This window comes from Chroicocephalus ridibundus, chromosome 1, assembly GCF_963924245.1.
Source record: "Chroicocephalus ridibundus chromosome 1, bChrRid1.1, whole genome shotgun sequence".
Taxonomy (NCBI): Eukaryota; Metazoa; Chordata; class Aves; order Charadriiformes; family Laridae; genus Chroicocephalus; species Chroicocephalus ridibundus.
In genome coordinates this window covers 219,640,773-219,653,332 of record NC_086284.1, presented here as the reverse complement: position 1 = coordinate 219,653,332, position 12,560 = coordinate 219,640,773, and the positions used below count along the sequence as shown (strand labels likewise).

The following is a 12,560-nucleotide window of genomic DNA, read 5'->3' as shown; positions in this document are numbered from 1 at the left end:
CCCAGGGTGCTTTATTGGGGGGGGGGGGGGGGACCCGGCACACACACATCACCCTGGGGGGGGACCCCAAATTCCCCGGGGGGGGGCTGTGGTGGGTGGGTGGGGGGACACACACACACTGGGGGGGCACCTCTCACTGGGGGGGACCCCATTCCGCCCCCCACCCCCCGGGTGCAACTTGGGGGGGGGGGGGGGACACCCCAGGTGGCTCATGGTGGGGGGGGAGGGGGGACACGGGCCACGACACCCCACGGGGGGACCCCCCCCACCCCCTCGTCCGCCCGGGGACACCCCAACTGGGTGCCACCCCCCCCGAAACCGAATCGGGAGGGGGGGGTGGGGGGGTGGGGGGGGGTTTGTCTTGACCCCCCCCCCCCCACAAATCCCCCCAGAGCCCCACAATCGGCTCGTCCCGGCTTAGGGAGGGCGATTAGGGGCTGAGCCCGGCTTAGCCCCCCCCCCTAATCCCCAAGTTTGCCGGGGGGATGAAGCCCTGATCCCCCCCCCCCCCCCCCCCCCCCCAACCCCCATCCCCCCCCCACCCCCCCAAAAAAAAAAAAAAAAAAAAAAAAAAAAAGCCCTTAAGCGGCTTTGGGGCAGGGTATATCAGAGGGGGAGGGCAGGGGGAACCCCCCCAAGGGACGCCCCCCCCCCGCCCGCCCCCCCTTCCTCCTCCTCCTCCTCCTCCTCCTCCTCGCCACCATGTCGGGGGACGAGGAGTTCTACCTCTTCGAGAACGAGTCGGCGGTGGGGCCCTGGGATGGCCCCCAGTACCACATCGCCCCCATGTGGGCCTTCTACCTGCAGACCATCTTCATGGGGGTGGTCTTCCTGGTGGGGACCCCCCTCAACGCCATCGTCCTGGTGGTCACCGTCAAGTACAAGAAGCTGCGGCAGCCCCTCAACTACATCCTGGTCAACATCTCCTTCGGCGGCTTCATCATCTGCGTCCTCTGCATCTCCATCGTCTTCATCTCCAGCTCCCAGGGTTACTTCATCTTCGGCAAGCACATGTGTGCCTTGGAGGGCTTCCTGGGGGCCACCGTAGGTAGGTGGGGGGTGAGCACCGTGCTCCTGCTGGGGGTAGGGGTGACCACCACGGTCTGCTGGGGCTGGAGGAGTCGGGGTGACCACCACGGTCTGCCGGGGCTGGAGGAGTCGGGGTGACCACCGTGGTCTGGTAGGGTTGTAGGTGGAGTGAGCACCATGGTTTGGTGGGGCTGAAGGGGTTGGGGTGACCACCATGGTCTGGTGGGGTTGCGGGGAGGGTTGGCCACCACGGTTTGGTGGGGCTGTAGGAGTCAGGGTGACCACCATGGTCTGGTGGGGCTGGAGGTGGAGTGACCATCATGGTTTGGTGGGGCTGTAGGAGTTGGGGTGACCACCACGGTCTGCCGGGGCTGGAGGAGTCGGGGTGACCACCGTGGTCTGGTGGGGTTGTAGGTGGAGTGACCATCATGGTCTGGTGGGGCTGTAGGAGTCAGGGTGACCACCATGGTCTGGTGGGGCTGTAGGAGTTGGGGTGACCACCACGGTCTGGTGGGGTTGCGGGGAGGGTTGGCCACCACAGTTTGGTGGGGCTGTAGGAGTCAGGGTGACCACCGTGGTCTGGTGGGGCTGTAGGAGTCGGGGTGACCACCGTGGTCTGGTGGGGCTGTAGGAGTCAGGGTGACCACCGTGGTCTGGTGGGGTTGTAGGTGGAGTGACCACCACGGTTTGGTGGGGCTGTAGGAGTCAGGGTGACCACCACGGTCTGGTAGGGTTGTAGGTGGAGTGAGCACCATGGTTTGGTGGGGCTGGAGGAGTTGGGGTGACCACCATGGTCTGGTAGGGTTGAGGGGAGGGTTGGCCACCATGGTTTGGTGGGGCTGTAGGAGTCAGGGTGACCACCGTGGTCTGGTGGGGTTGTAGGTGGAGTGACCATCATGGTTTGGTGGGGCTGTAGGAGTTGAGGTGACCACCACAGACTGGGGGGGTTGCAGGTAGGGTTGGCCACCACAGCTTGGTGGGGCTGTAGGAGTTGGGGTGACCACCACGGACCGGTGGGGCTGTAGGAGTTGAGGTGACCACCACAGACCGGGGGGGTTGCAGGTAGGGTTGGCCACCACAGTTTGATGGGGCTGTAGGAGTTGGGGTGACCACCATGGTCTGGTGGGGCTGTAGGAGTTGAGGTGACCACCACAGACCGGGGGGGGTTGCAGGTAGGGTTGGCCACCACAGCTTGGTGGGGCTGTAGGAGTTGGGGTGACCACCACGGACCAGTGGGGTTGCAGGTAGGGTTGGCCACCACAGTTTGATGGGGCTGTAGGAGTTGGGGTGACCACCATGGTCTGGTGGGGTTGTAGGTGGAGTGACCACCACAGCTTGGTGGGGCTGTAGGAGTTGGGGTGACCACCACGGACCGGTGGGGCTGTAGGAGTTGGGGTGACCACCGCGGACCAGTGGGGTTGCAGGTAGGGTTGGCCACCACAGTTTGGTGGGGCTGTAGGAGTTGGGGTGACCACCATGGTCTGGTGGGGCTGGAGGTGGAGTGACCATCATGGTTTGGTGGGGCTGGAGGAGTTGGGGTGACCACCATAGACCGGTGGGGCTGTAGGAGTCAGGGTGACCATCATGGTTTGGTGGGGCTGTAGGAGTTGGGGTGACCACCACAGACCGGGGGGGTTGCAGGTAGGGTTGGCCACCACAGCTTGGTGGGGCTGTAGGAGTTGGGGCGACCACCACGGACCGGTGGGGCTGTAGGAGTTGGGGTGACCACCATGGTCTGGTGGGGCTGTAGGTGGAGTGACCACCACGGTCTGGTGGGGCTGGAGGTGGAGGTGACCACCACGGTCTGGTGGGGCTGTGGGAGCCGTGGTGACCACCGTGGCCTGGTGGGGCTGTGGGTGGAGGTGACCACCGTGGCCTGGTGGGGCCGTGGGGCTGGTGGGCGGTGGGTTGAGGTCCCCATGGCGTGTGTCCCCCCCCCTGCCCAGGGCTGGTGACGGGGTGGTCCTTGGCCTTCCTGGCTTTCGAGCGCTACATCGTCATCTGCAAACCCTTCGGCAACTTCCGCTTCAGCTCCAAACACGCCATCATGGTGGTGGCGGCCACCTGGGTCATCGGCCTGGGCGTCGCCCTCCCCCCCTTCTTCGGCTGGAGCAGGTGGGGGGCGCGGGGGGGGGGCCGGGAGGGGGCTGAGCCACCCAGCGGCGGGGGGGGGGGGGGGACGGACACCGGGGGGACGCCACGGGGGTGCCGTGGGGCGCGGAGCAGGCTGGCGTGGGGGGGACACTGGGGTGACACGGGAGGTGGCGTGGGGGGGTGCCGTGGGGCACGGAGCAGGCCGGCGGTGCCGTGGGGTGCCGTGGGGTGACACACGGGTGCCATGGGGGTGCCGTGGGGTGCCGTGGGGGTGACACAGGGGTGGCATCAGGGTGACATGGGGGGTGCCGTGGGGCGTGGAGCAGGCCGGCGGTGCCGTGGGGTGCCGTGGGGTGACACACGGGTGCCATAGGGGTGCCATGGGGTGGCATGGGGTGGCAGCAGGGTGACATGGGGGTGTCATGGGGCACGGAGCAGGCCGGTGGTGCCGTGGGGTGGCATGGGGGTGACACAGGGGTGCCATGGGGTGCTGTAGGGGTGACACACAGGTGCCATGGGGGTGCCATGGGGTGACACAGGGGTGACACAGGGACACCACGGGGGTGCCATGGGGTGCCGTGGGGGTGACACAGGGGTGGCATCAGGGTGACATGGGGGGTGCCGTGGGGCGCGGAGCAGGCCGGCGGTGCCATGGGGTGCCATGGGGGTGACACACGGGTGCCATGGGGGTGCCATGGGGGTGCCATAGGGTGCCCCAAGCTGCCATAGGGTGACACGGGTGCCATAGGGTGCCATGGGGGTGCCATGGGGTGCTACAGGGGTGCCATGGGGTTGGATGGGGGTGCCATGGGGTGCCATGGGGTGCCATAGGGTGCCATGGGGTGCCATGGGGTAGGATTGGGGTGCCATGGGGTGCGGCGGGGATGCCATAGGGTGCCATGGGGTGCCATAGGATGCCATGGGGTGCCATGGGGTGCCACGGGGTGCGGCAGGGATGCCATGGGGTGCCATGGGGTGGGATTGGGGTGCCATGGGGTGGGATGGGGGTGCCATGGGGTGCCATGGGGTGGGATGGGGGCGCCACGGGGTGCGGTGGGGGATGCCATAGGGTGCCATAGGATGCCATAGGGTGCCATGGGGTGGGATGGGGGTGCCATGGGGTGCCATGGGGTGCCATAGGGTGCCATGGGGTGCCATGGGGTGGGATTGGGGCGCCACGGGGTGCGGTGGGGGATGCCATAGGGTGCCATAGGATGCCATAGGGTGCCATGGGGTGGGATGGGGGTGCCATGGGGTGCCATGGGGTGGGATTGGGGTGACATGGGGTGCCATAGGATGCCATGGGGTGCCATGGGGTGGGATGGGGGTGCCATGGGGTGCCATAGGGTGCCATAGGGTGCCATAGGGTGCCATGGGGTGCCATGGGGTGGGATGGGGGTGCCATGGGGTGCCATGGGGTGCCATAGGATGCCATGGGGTGCCATGGGGTGGGATTGGGGTGCCACGGGGTGCGGTGGGGGATGCCATAGGGTGCCATAGGATGCCATAGGGTGCCATGGGGTGGGATGGGGGTGCCATAGGATGCCATGGGGTGGGATTGGGGTGCCATGGGGTGCGGTGGGGATGCCATCGGGTGCCATAGGATGCCATGGGGTGCCATGGGGTGGGATGGGGGTGCCGTGGGGCGCCATGGGGCGGGGGGTGTGGTGGGGTGTGGGGCGTGAGCCGGGCGGTGAGCGCGCCTGCCCCACAGGTACGTGCCCGAGGGGCTGCAGTGCTCCTGCGGCCCCGACTGGTACACGGTGGGCACCAAGTACAACAGCGAGTCCTACACCTGGTTCCTCTTCATCTTCTGCTTCGTCGTGCCCCTCTCCCTCATCATCTTCTCCTACTCCCAGCTGCTCAGCGCCCTGCGGGCCGTGAGTCCCACCCGCGCCCACCGCCCCACGGCCGGCACGGGGAGGGAGAGGGGCGGCGGGGGGGGGGACGGGCAAGGGGGGAGGGATGGGATGGGATGGGATGGGATGGGGAGAGGGAGGGAGGGAGGGAAGGGGAGATGGAGGGATGGAGGGATGGAGGGAAGGGACGGAGGGACGGAGGGATGGAGGGATGGAGGGACGGAGGGAAGGGATGGAGGGATGGAGGGAAGCAGAGATGGAGGGATGGAGGGATGGAGGGATGGAGAGAAGGGACGGAGGGACGGAGGGACGGAGGGATGGAGGGATGGAGGGATGGAGGGAGGGATGGAGGGATGGAGGGAAGGATGGAGGGATGGAGGGAAGGATGGAGGGATGGAGGGATGGAGAGAAGGGACGGAGGGATGGAGGGACGGAGGGATGGAGGGATGGAGGGATGGAGGGATGGATGGAGGGATGGAGGGATGGAGGGATGGATGGAGGGATGGAGGGATGGAGGGAAGCAGAGATGGAGGGATGGAGGGATGGAGGGATGGAGAGAAGGGACGGAGGGACGGAGGGACGGAGGGATGGAGGGATGGAGGGATGGAGGGAGGGATGGAGGGATGGAGGGAAGGATGGAGGGATGGAGGGATGGAGGGATGGAGAGAAGGGACGGAGGGATGGAGGGACGGAGGGATGGAGGGAAGGGAAGATGGAGGGAGGGATGGAGGGAAGGGAAGAATGGAGAGTTGGAGGGAGGGAAGGAGAGAGGGAGAGATGGAGGGATGCAGGGATGGAGGGAGGGAGGGATAGAGGGATGGAAGGGTGGCTGAAGGGATGGAGGGAAGGAGAGATGGAGGGACGGAGGGATGGAGGGAGACATGGAGAGATGGAGGGTGGGGAGATGGAGGGATGGAAGGATGGAGGGATGGAGGGAGAGACTGGAGGGAAGGAGAGATGGAGGGACGGAGTGATGGAGGGATTGAGGGATGGAGGGCAGGAGGGATGGAGGTATGAAGGGATGGAGGGAGAGATTGAAGGGAAGGAGAGATGGAGAGATGGAGGGAGGGAGGAACAGAGGGATGGAGGGATGGAGAGATACAGGGATGAAGGGAGAGATGGAGGGAGAGACGGAGGGATGAAGAGATGGGAAGGAGGGAAGGAGGGATGGAAAGATGGAGGGATGGAGGAAAGGAGGGAGAGATGGAGGGATGGAGGGATGGAGGGATGGAGGGAAGGGGCGATGGAGGCAGGGAAGGAAGGGTGGAAGGGAGGGGAGATGGAGGGATGCAGGGATGGAGGATGGGCAGGATGGAGGGATGGCTGAAGAGACCGAGAGATGGAGGATTGACTGGAGGGATGGAGGGCTGGAGAGATGGAAGGACAGAGGGAAGGAGGGATGGAGGGAAGGAAGATGGGATGGAGGGAAGGAGGGAAGGAGAGATGGAGGGATGGAGGGATGGAGGGATGGAAGGAAGGAGAGATGAAGGGAAGGAAGATTGGATGGAGGGAAGGAGGGAAGGAGAGATGGAGGGCTGGAGGGCTGGGGGGTGGGAAGGGCCGCTGGGGCAGAAGGAGGGAGGCGGGAGGGGGGGAGGCCTGGCCGGGGGCCGGGGACCAGCCTGACCCCCGTCTCTGGGCGCAGGTGGCCGCGCAGCAGCAGGAGTCGGCCACGACGCAGAAGGCGGAGCGGGAGGTGTCCCGCATGGTGGTGGTGATGGTGGGCTCCTTCTGCCTCTGCTACGTGCCCTACGCGGCCCTGGCCATGTACATAGTGAACAACCGGGACCACGACCTGGACCTGCGCCTGGTCACCATCCCTGCCTTCTTCTCCAAGAGCGCCTGCATCTACAACCCCATCATCTACTGCTTCATGAACAAACAGGTGCCCCCGGCGACACCAGGGACACCCGGGGGATGGGGACATCACCCCAGGGGACACCCGGGGGATAGGGACCTCCAGGAACAGCCAGGGGTTGGGGACCTCTTAGGGTAGCTGGGCAATGGGATCATCCAGGGACACCTGGGCGGTGGGGACACCCGGGGACACCCAGGCGATGAGGACATCCAGGGACACTTGGGTGGTGGGGACATCCTGGGGACACCCAGCGATGGGGACATCCAGGGACACCCGGGTGATGTGGACATCCTGGGGACACCTGGGCAATGGGGACACCTGGGGACAGCCAGCCGATGGGGACACGCAGGGACAGCTGGGCAACGGGGACATCCCAGGGGCACCCAGGCAATGGGGACATCCCAGGAACATCTGGGCAACAGGGACACTTGGGGACACGTGGGTGATGGAGACATTCAGGGACACCTGGGTGATGGGGACATCCTGGGGACACCTGGGCAACGGGGACAACCAGGGACACCCGGCGATGGGGACATCCAGGGACACCTGGGCAACGGGGACACCTCGGGGACACCCAAGTGATGGGGACATCCAGGGAAATCTGGGTGATGGGGACATCCAGGGACACCCAGACAATGGGGACATCCAAGGGCGCCCAAGGACATCGTAGGACCAGGGATGCGCAGGGACACTTGGGGACCAGGGTCATCCAGGGGATGACCATGGACCAGGGGCTGGGCACCAAGGATGCCAAGGGACTGGGGACACGCAGAGAACACGGACACCTGGGGACGAGGACACCTGGGGACTGAGGACACCAAGGAGCACCCAGACACCAGGGACACCCAGGGGTGCTCAAGGACGTCCAAGGATGTCCAGGGGAACCTGGGCACTGGGGACATCCCAGGACATCCAGGCACTGGGGGCAACCAGGGACATCCAGGCAACGGGCACATCCTGGGGATACCTGGGCAATGGGGACAACCAGGCAATGGGGACATCCCAAGGTACCCAAGGACATCTGGGGACCGGGGACACCTGGGCAAGGGGGACATCCCGGAGACACCAGGGTACCCGAGGACATCTGGAGACCAGGGTCATCCAGGGACAGCCGGGCAATGGGGACACCCAGGGACACCTGGGCAATGGGGACACCCCAGGGTGCCCAAGGACACCCGTGGATCGGGCACAGGTGGGGGACCAGGGTCATCCAGGGGTGCCCAGGGACTGGGGGTGACCATGGTCTGGGGACGCTGGGGACACCAAGGGTGTCGATGGACTGGGGACATCCAGAGACGAGGGACACCTGGGGACGAGGACACCCGGAGGCTGAGGACAAGGAGCACCCAGACACCAGGGCCACCCAGGGGTGCTCAAGGACATCTGGGAACCGGGGACACCTGGGGACACCTGGGGACAGGGGTCATCCAGGGATGTGCAGGGACCAGGGATGACCACGGAGTGGGGACCAGGGACACCTGGGGATGGGGGACAACGGGGTACAAGGGGCGTGAAGGGACAACCAGGGAGTGGGATGCCTGGGGACACCTGGGGACACTTGGGGACACCTGATCATGCCCAGGGACCATTGAAGACCATGGAATGGGGACCAGGGACACCTGGGGATGAGGGACAACGGCTTATGAGGGACACGCAGGGACACCCAGGGAGTGGGATGCCTTGGGGACACTTGGGGACACCTGGGGATGGGGGACAATGGGGTACGAGGGACGTGAAGGGACAACCAGGGAGTGGGATGCCTTCGGGCACCTGGGGACACCTGGGGACACTTGAGGACACTTGGGGACAGCCGGTCATGCCCAGGGGCCAGGGAAGACCATGGAGTGGGGACCAGGGACACCTGGGGATGGGGGACGATGGGGTACGAGGGACGACGGGGTATGAGGGACGTGCAGGGACACCCACGGACTGGGATGCCTGGGGACACTTGGGGACATCTGGGGACACCTGCTCATGCCCAGGGAGCCGGGATGACCACGGAGTGGGGACCAGGGGAAACCTGGGGACACCAGGGATGGGGGACAACGAGGCATCCCAGGGACTGGGATGCCTTGGGGACACTTGGGGACACTTGGCGATGTCCAGGGACCAGAGACGACCGTGGAGTGGGGACCAGGGACATGTGGGGATGGGGGACAATGGGGTACGAGGGACATGAAGGGACAACGAGGGATGGGGACACCTGGGGACACCTGGAGACGTCCAGGGACCAGGGATGACCGTGGAGCGGGGACCAGGGACACCTGGGGATGGGGGACAATGGGGTACGAGGGACATGAAGGGACAACCGGGGACTGGGATGCCTGGGGACACCTGGGGACGCCTGGGGACACCTGGGGACACCTGGGGACACTTGGGGACACCTGGTGATGCCCAGGGACCAGGGATGACCATGGAGTGGGGACCAGGGACACCTGGGGATGGGGGACAATGGGGTACGAGGGACATGAAGGGACAACCGGGGACTGGGATGCTTGGGGACACCTGGGGACACTTGGGGACACTTGGGGACACCTGGAGATGCCCAGGGACCAGGGATGACCATGGAGCGGGGACCAGGGACACCTGGGGATGGGGGACAATGGGGTACGAGGGACATGAAGGGACAACCGGGGACTGGGATGCTTGGGGACACCTGGGGACACTTGGGGACACTTGGGGACACCTGGAGATGCCCAGGGACCAGGGATGACCATGGAGCGGGGACCAGGGACACCTGGGGATGGGGGACAATGGGGTACGAGGGACATGAAGGGACAACCGGGGACTGGGATGCTTGGGGACACCTGGGGACACTTGGGGACACTTGGGGACACCTGGAGATGTCCAGGGACCAGGGATGACCATGGAGCAGGGACCAGGGACACGTGGGGATGGGGGACAATGGGGTACGAGGGACATGAAGGGACAACCGGGGACTGGGATGCTTGGGGACACCTGGGGACACTTGGGGACACTTGGGGACACCTGGAGATGCCCAGGGACCAGGGATGACCATGGAGCGGGGACCAGGGACACGTGGGGATGGGGGACAATGGGGTACGAGGGACATGAAGGGACAACCGGGGACTGGGATGCTTGGGGACACCTGGGGACACTTGGGGACACTTGGGGACACCTGGAGATGCCCAGGGACCAGGGATGACCATGGAGCGGGGACCAGGGACACCTGGGGATGGGGGACAATGGGGTACGAGGGACATGAAGGGACAACCGGGGACTGGGATGCTTGGGGACACCTGGGGACACTTGGGGACACTTGGGGACACCTGGAGATGTCCAGGGACCAGGGATGACCATGGAGCAGGGACCAGGGACACGTGGGGATGGGGGACAATGGGGTACGAGGGACATGAAGGGACAACCGGGGACTGGGATGCCTGGGGACACCTGGGGACGCCTGGGGACACTTAGGGACACCTGGGGACACTCGGGGACACTCGGGGACACCGGGGCACTCCCAGAACCATCCGCAGGGCCGGGGGGTACCACGTCTCCAGGGCCAGGGGTGGGACGGAGAGACCCGGGGCTGGGGAGAGGGGCCAGAGGGGACACGCCGGTGGCGGGGTGGGGGGGGGACACGGAGAGGGACACGGACAGGGACACGCGTGTGGGGACACGGGGCTGAGCCCGTCCCCGTCCCCGTCCCCGCAGTTCCGCGCCTGCATCATGGAGACGGTCTGCGGGAAGCCCATGACGGACGACTCGGACATCTCCAGCTCGGCCCAGAGGACCGAGGTCTCCTCCGTCTCCTCCAGCCAGGTCAGCCCCAGCTGAGGGGCCACCCCCCCCCCCCCCCGCTACCCCCCCAACCCCCGCCCCGGCCTGTCCCCCCGCTATGGGGCTGGGGCCACCCCGGGGGTCCGGGGTCACCCCCCGCGGCCAGCCTAGGATGTAGGGTGGGACAATAAACCACCGCCGCCGTCTGAACGCAACGCCCGAGCCCCACTGCGCGTCGGCCGCCCCACGGCGGGGTGGGGACTTGGGGGGCGCGGGGAGGGGGGGGGGGGGTGTGGGGGTTCGGCCCCACGGCCGTGGCGGCGCGGGACCCCGGCCTCCTCGTCCTGCTGGGGACCCACAGGCGGTGGTGGGGCAGGGAGGTGGGGTGCTGCCCGCTCCGTCCATGGGGCTGGGCTGGGGCTGAGCCCCCCCATCTGTGGGGCTGGGATGGTGCTGGATGCCATCCATGGGGCTGAGCCCCCCCATCCATGGGTCTGGGATGGTGCTGGATCCCATCTATGGGGCTGAGCCCCCCATCCATGGGGCTGGGATGGTGCTGGATCCCATCCATGGGGCTGAGCCCCCCCATCCATGGGGCTGGGATGGTGCTGGATCCCATCCATGGGGCTGGGGTGGTGCCGAGACCCCCATCTGTGGGGCAGGGGTGGTGCTGAGCCCACTGTCTGTGGGGCTGGGGCGAGGCTGGATGCCGTCCATGGGGCTGGGGTGGTGCTGAGACCCCCATCTGTTGGGCGGGAGTGGTGCTGAGCCCCCCATCTGTGGGGCTGGGTGCCATCCATGGGGCTGGGGTGGGGCTGAGCCCCTCGTCTGTCGGGCTGAGGAGGCCCTGAGCCCCCTTCTGTGGGGCAGGGGTGGTGCCGAGCCCCCCATCTGTGGGGCTGGGGCCCATCCATGGGGCTGGGGTGGTGCTGAGACCCCCATCTGTAGGGCGGGAGTGGTGCTGAGCCCCCCATCTGTGGGGCTGGGTCCCATCCATGGGGCTGGGGTGGGGCTGAGCCCCCCGTCTGTGGGGCTGAGGAGGCCCTGAGCCCCCTTCTGTGGGGCAGGGGTGGTGCTGAGCCCACTGTCTGTGGGGCTGGGTCCCATCCATGGGGCTGGGGTGGGCCTGAGCCCCCCGTCTGTGGGGCTGAGGAGGCCCTGAGCCCCCTTCTGTGGGGCAGGGGTGGTGCCAAGCCCCCCATCTGTGGGGCTGGGGCCCATCCATGGGGCTGGGGTGGTGCCGAGCCCCCCATCTGTGGGGCTGGGGCCCATCCATGGGGCTGGGGTGGTGCTGAGACCCCCATCTGTGGGGCTGGAGTGGGGCTGAGCCCTCATCCATAGGGTCAGGGTGGTGCACAGCCCCCATCTATGGGGCTGGAGTGGTGCTGAGACCCCCATCTGTAGGGCGGGAGTGGTGCTGAGCCCCCCATCTGTGGGGCTGGGTCCCATCCATGGGGCTGGGGTGGGGCTGAGCCCCCCGTCTGTGGGGCTGAGGAGGCCCTGAGCCCCCTTCTGTGGGGCAGGGGTGGTGCTGAGCCCACTGTCTGTGGGGCTGGGTCCCATCCATGGGGCTGGGGTGGGCCTGAGCCCCCCGTCTGTGGGGCTGAGGAGGCCCTGAGCCCCCTTCTGTGGGGCAGGGGTGGTGCCAAGCCCCCCATCTGTGGGGCTGGGGCCCATCCATGGGGCTGGGGTGGTGCCGAGCCCCCCATCTGTGGGGCTGGGGCCCATCCATGGGGCTGGGGTGGTGCTGAGACCCCCATCTGTGGGGCTGGAGTGGGGCTGAGCCCTCATCCATAGGGTCAGGGTGGTGCACAGCCCCCATCTATGGGGCTGGGGTGGGGCTGAGCCCCCGCATCTATGGGGCTGGGATGGTGCTAGATCCCACCTATGGGGCTGGGGTGGGCCTGAGCCCCCGCATCTATGGGGCTGGGGTGGTGCTGGATCCCATCCATGGGGCTGAGCCCACCCATCCATGGGGC

At 66.7% G+C, this 12,560-nt stretch overlaps 1 protein-coding gene across 1 annotated transcript; it reads left to right on the top strand.

Moving 5' to 3' along the window:
• Window positions 1–702: 702 nt before the first annotated feature.
• On the top strand, window positions 703–10,638 carry OPN1SW (opsin 1, short wave sensitive). The gene is made up of 5 exons (XM_063324677.1): window positions 703–1,048; window positions 2,976–3,144; window positions 4,838–5,003; window positions 6,628–6,867; window positions 10,516–10,638. Exons 1-5 carry the CDS (start codon window positions 703–705, stop codon window positions 10,636–10,638), a joined length of 1,044 nt encoding a protein of 347 aa, XP_063180747.1.
• Window positions 10,639–12,560: the final 1,922 nt, after the last annotated feature.

Excerpts from the sequence above, each read along its gene's own strand:
- OPN1SW (XM_063324677.1), top strand. The coding sequence starts at position 703 with ATGTCGGGGGACGAGGAGTTCTACCTCTTCGAGAACGAGTCGGCGGTG. Across the intron at positions 3,145-4,837 it reads CCCTTCTTCGGCTGGAGCAG|GTACGTGCCCGAGGGGCTGC; the intron begins GTGGGGGGCGCG and ends CCTGCCCCACAG. Across the intron at positions 6,868-10,515 it reads ACTGCTTCATGAACAAACAG|TTCCGCGCCTGCATCATGGA; the intron begins GTGCCCCCGGCG and ends CCGTCCCCGCAG.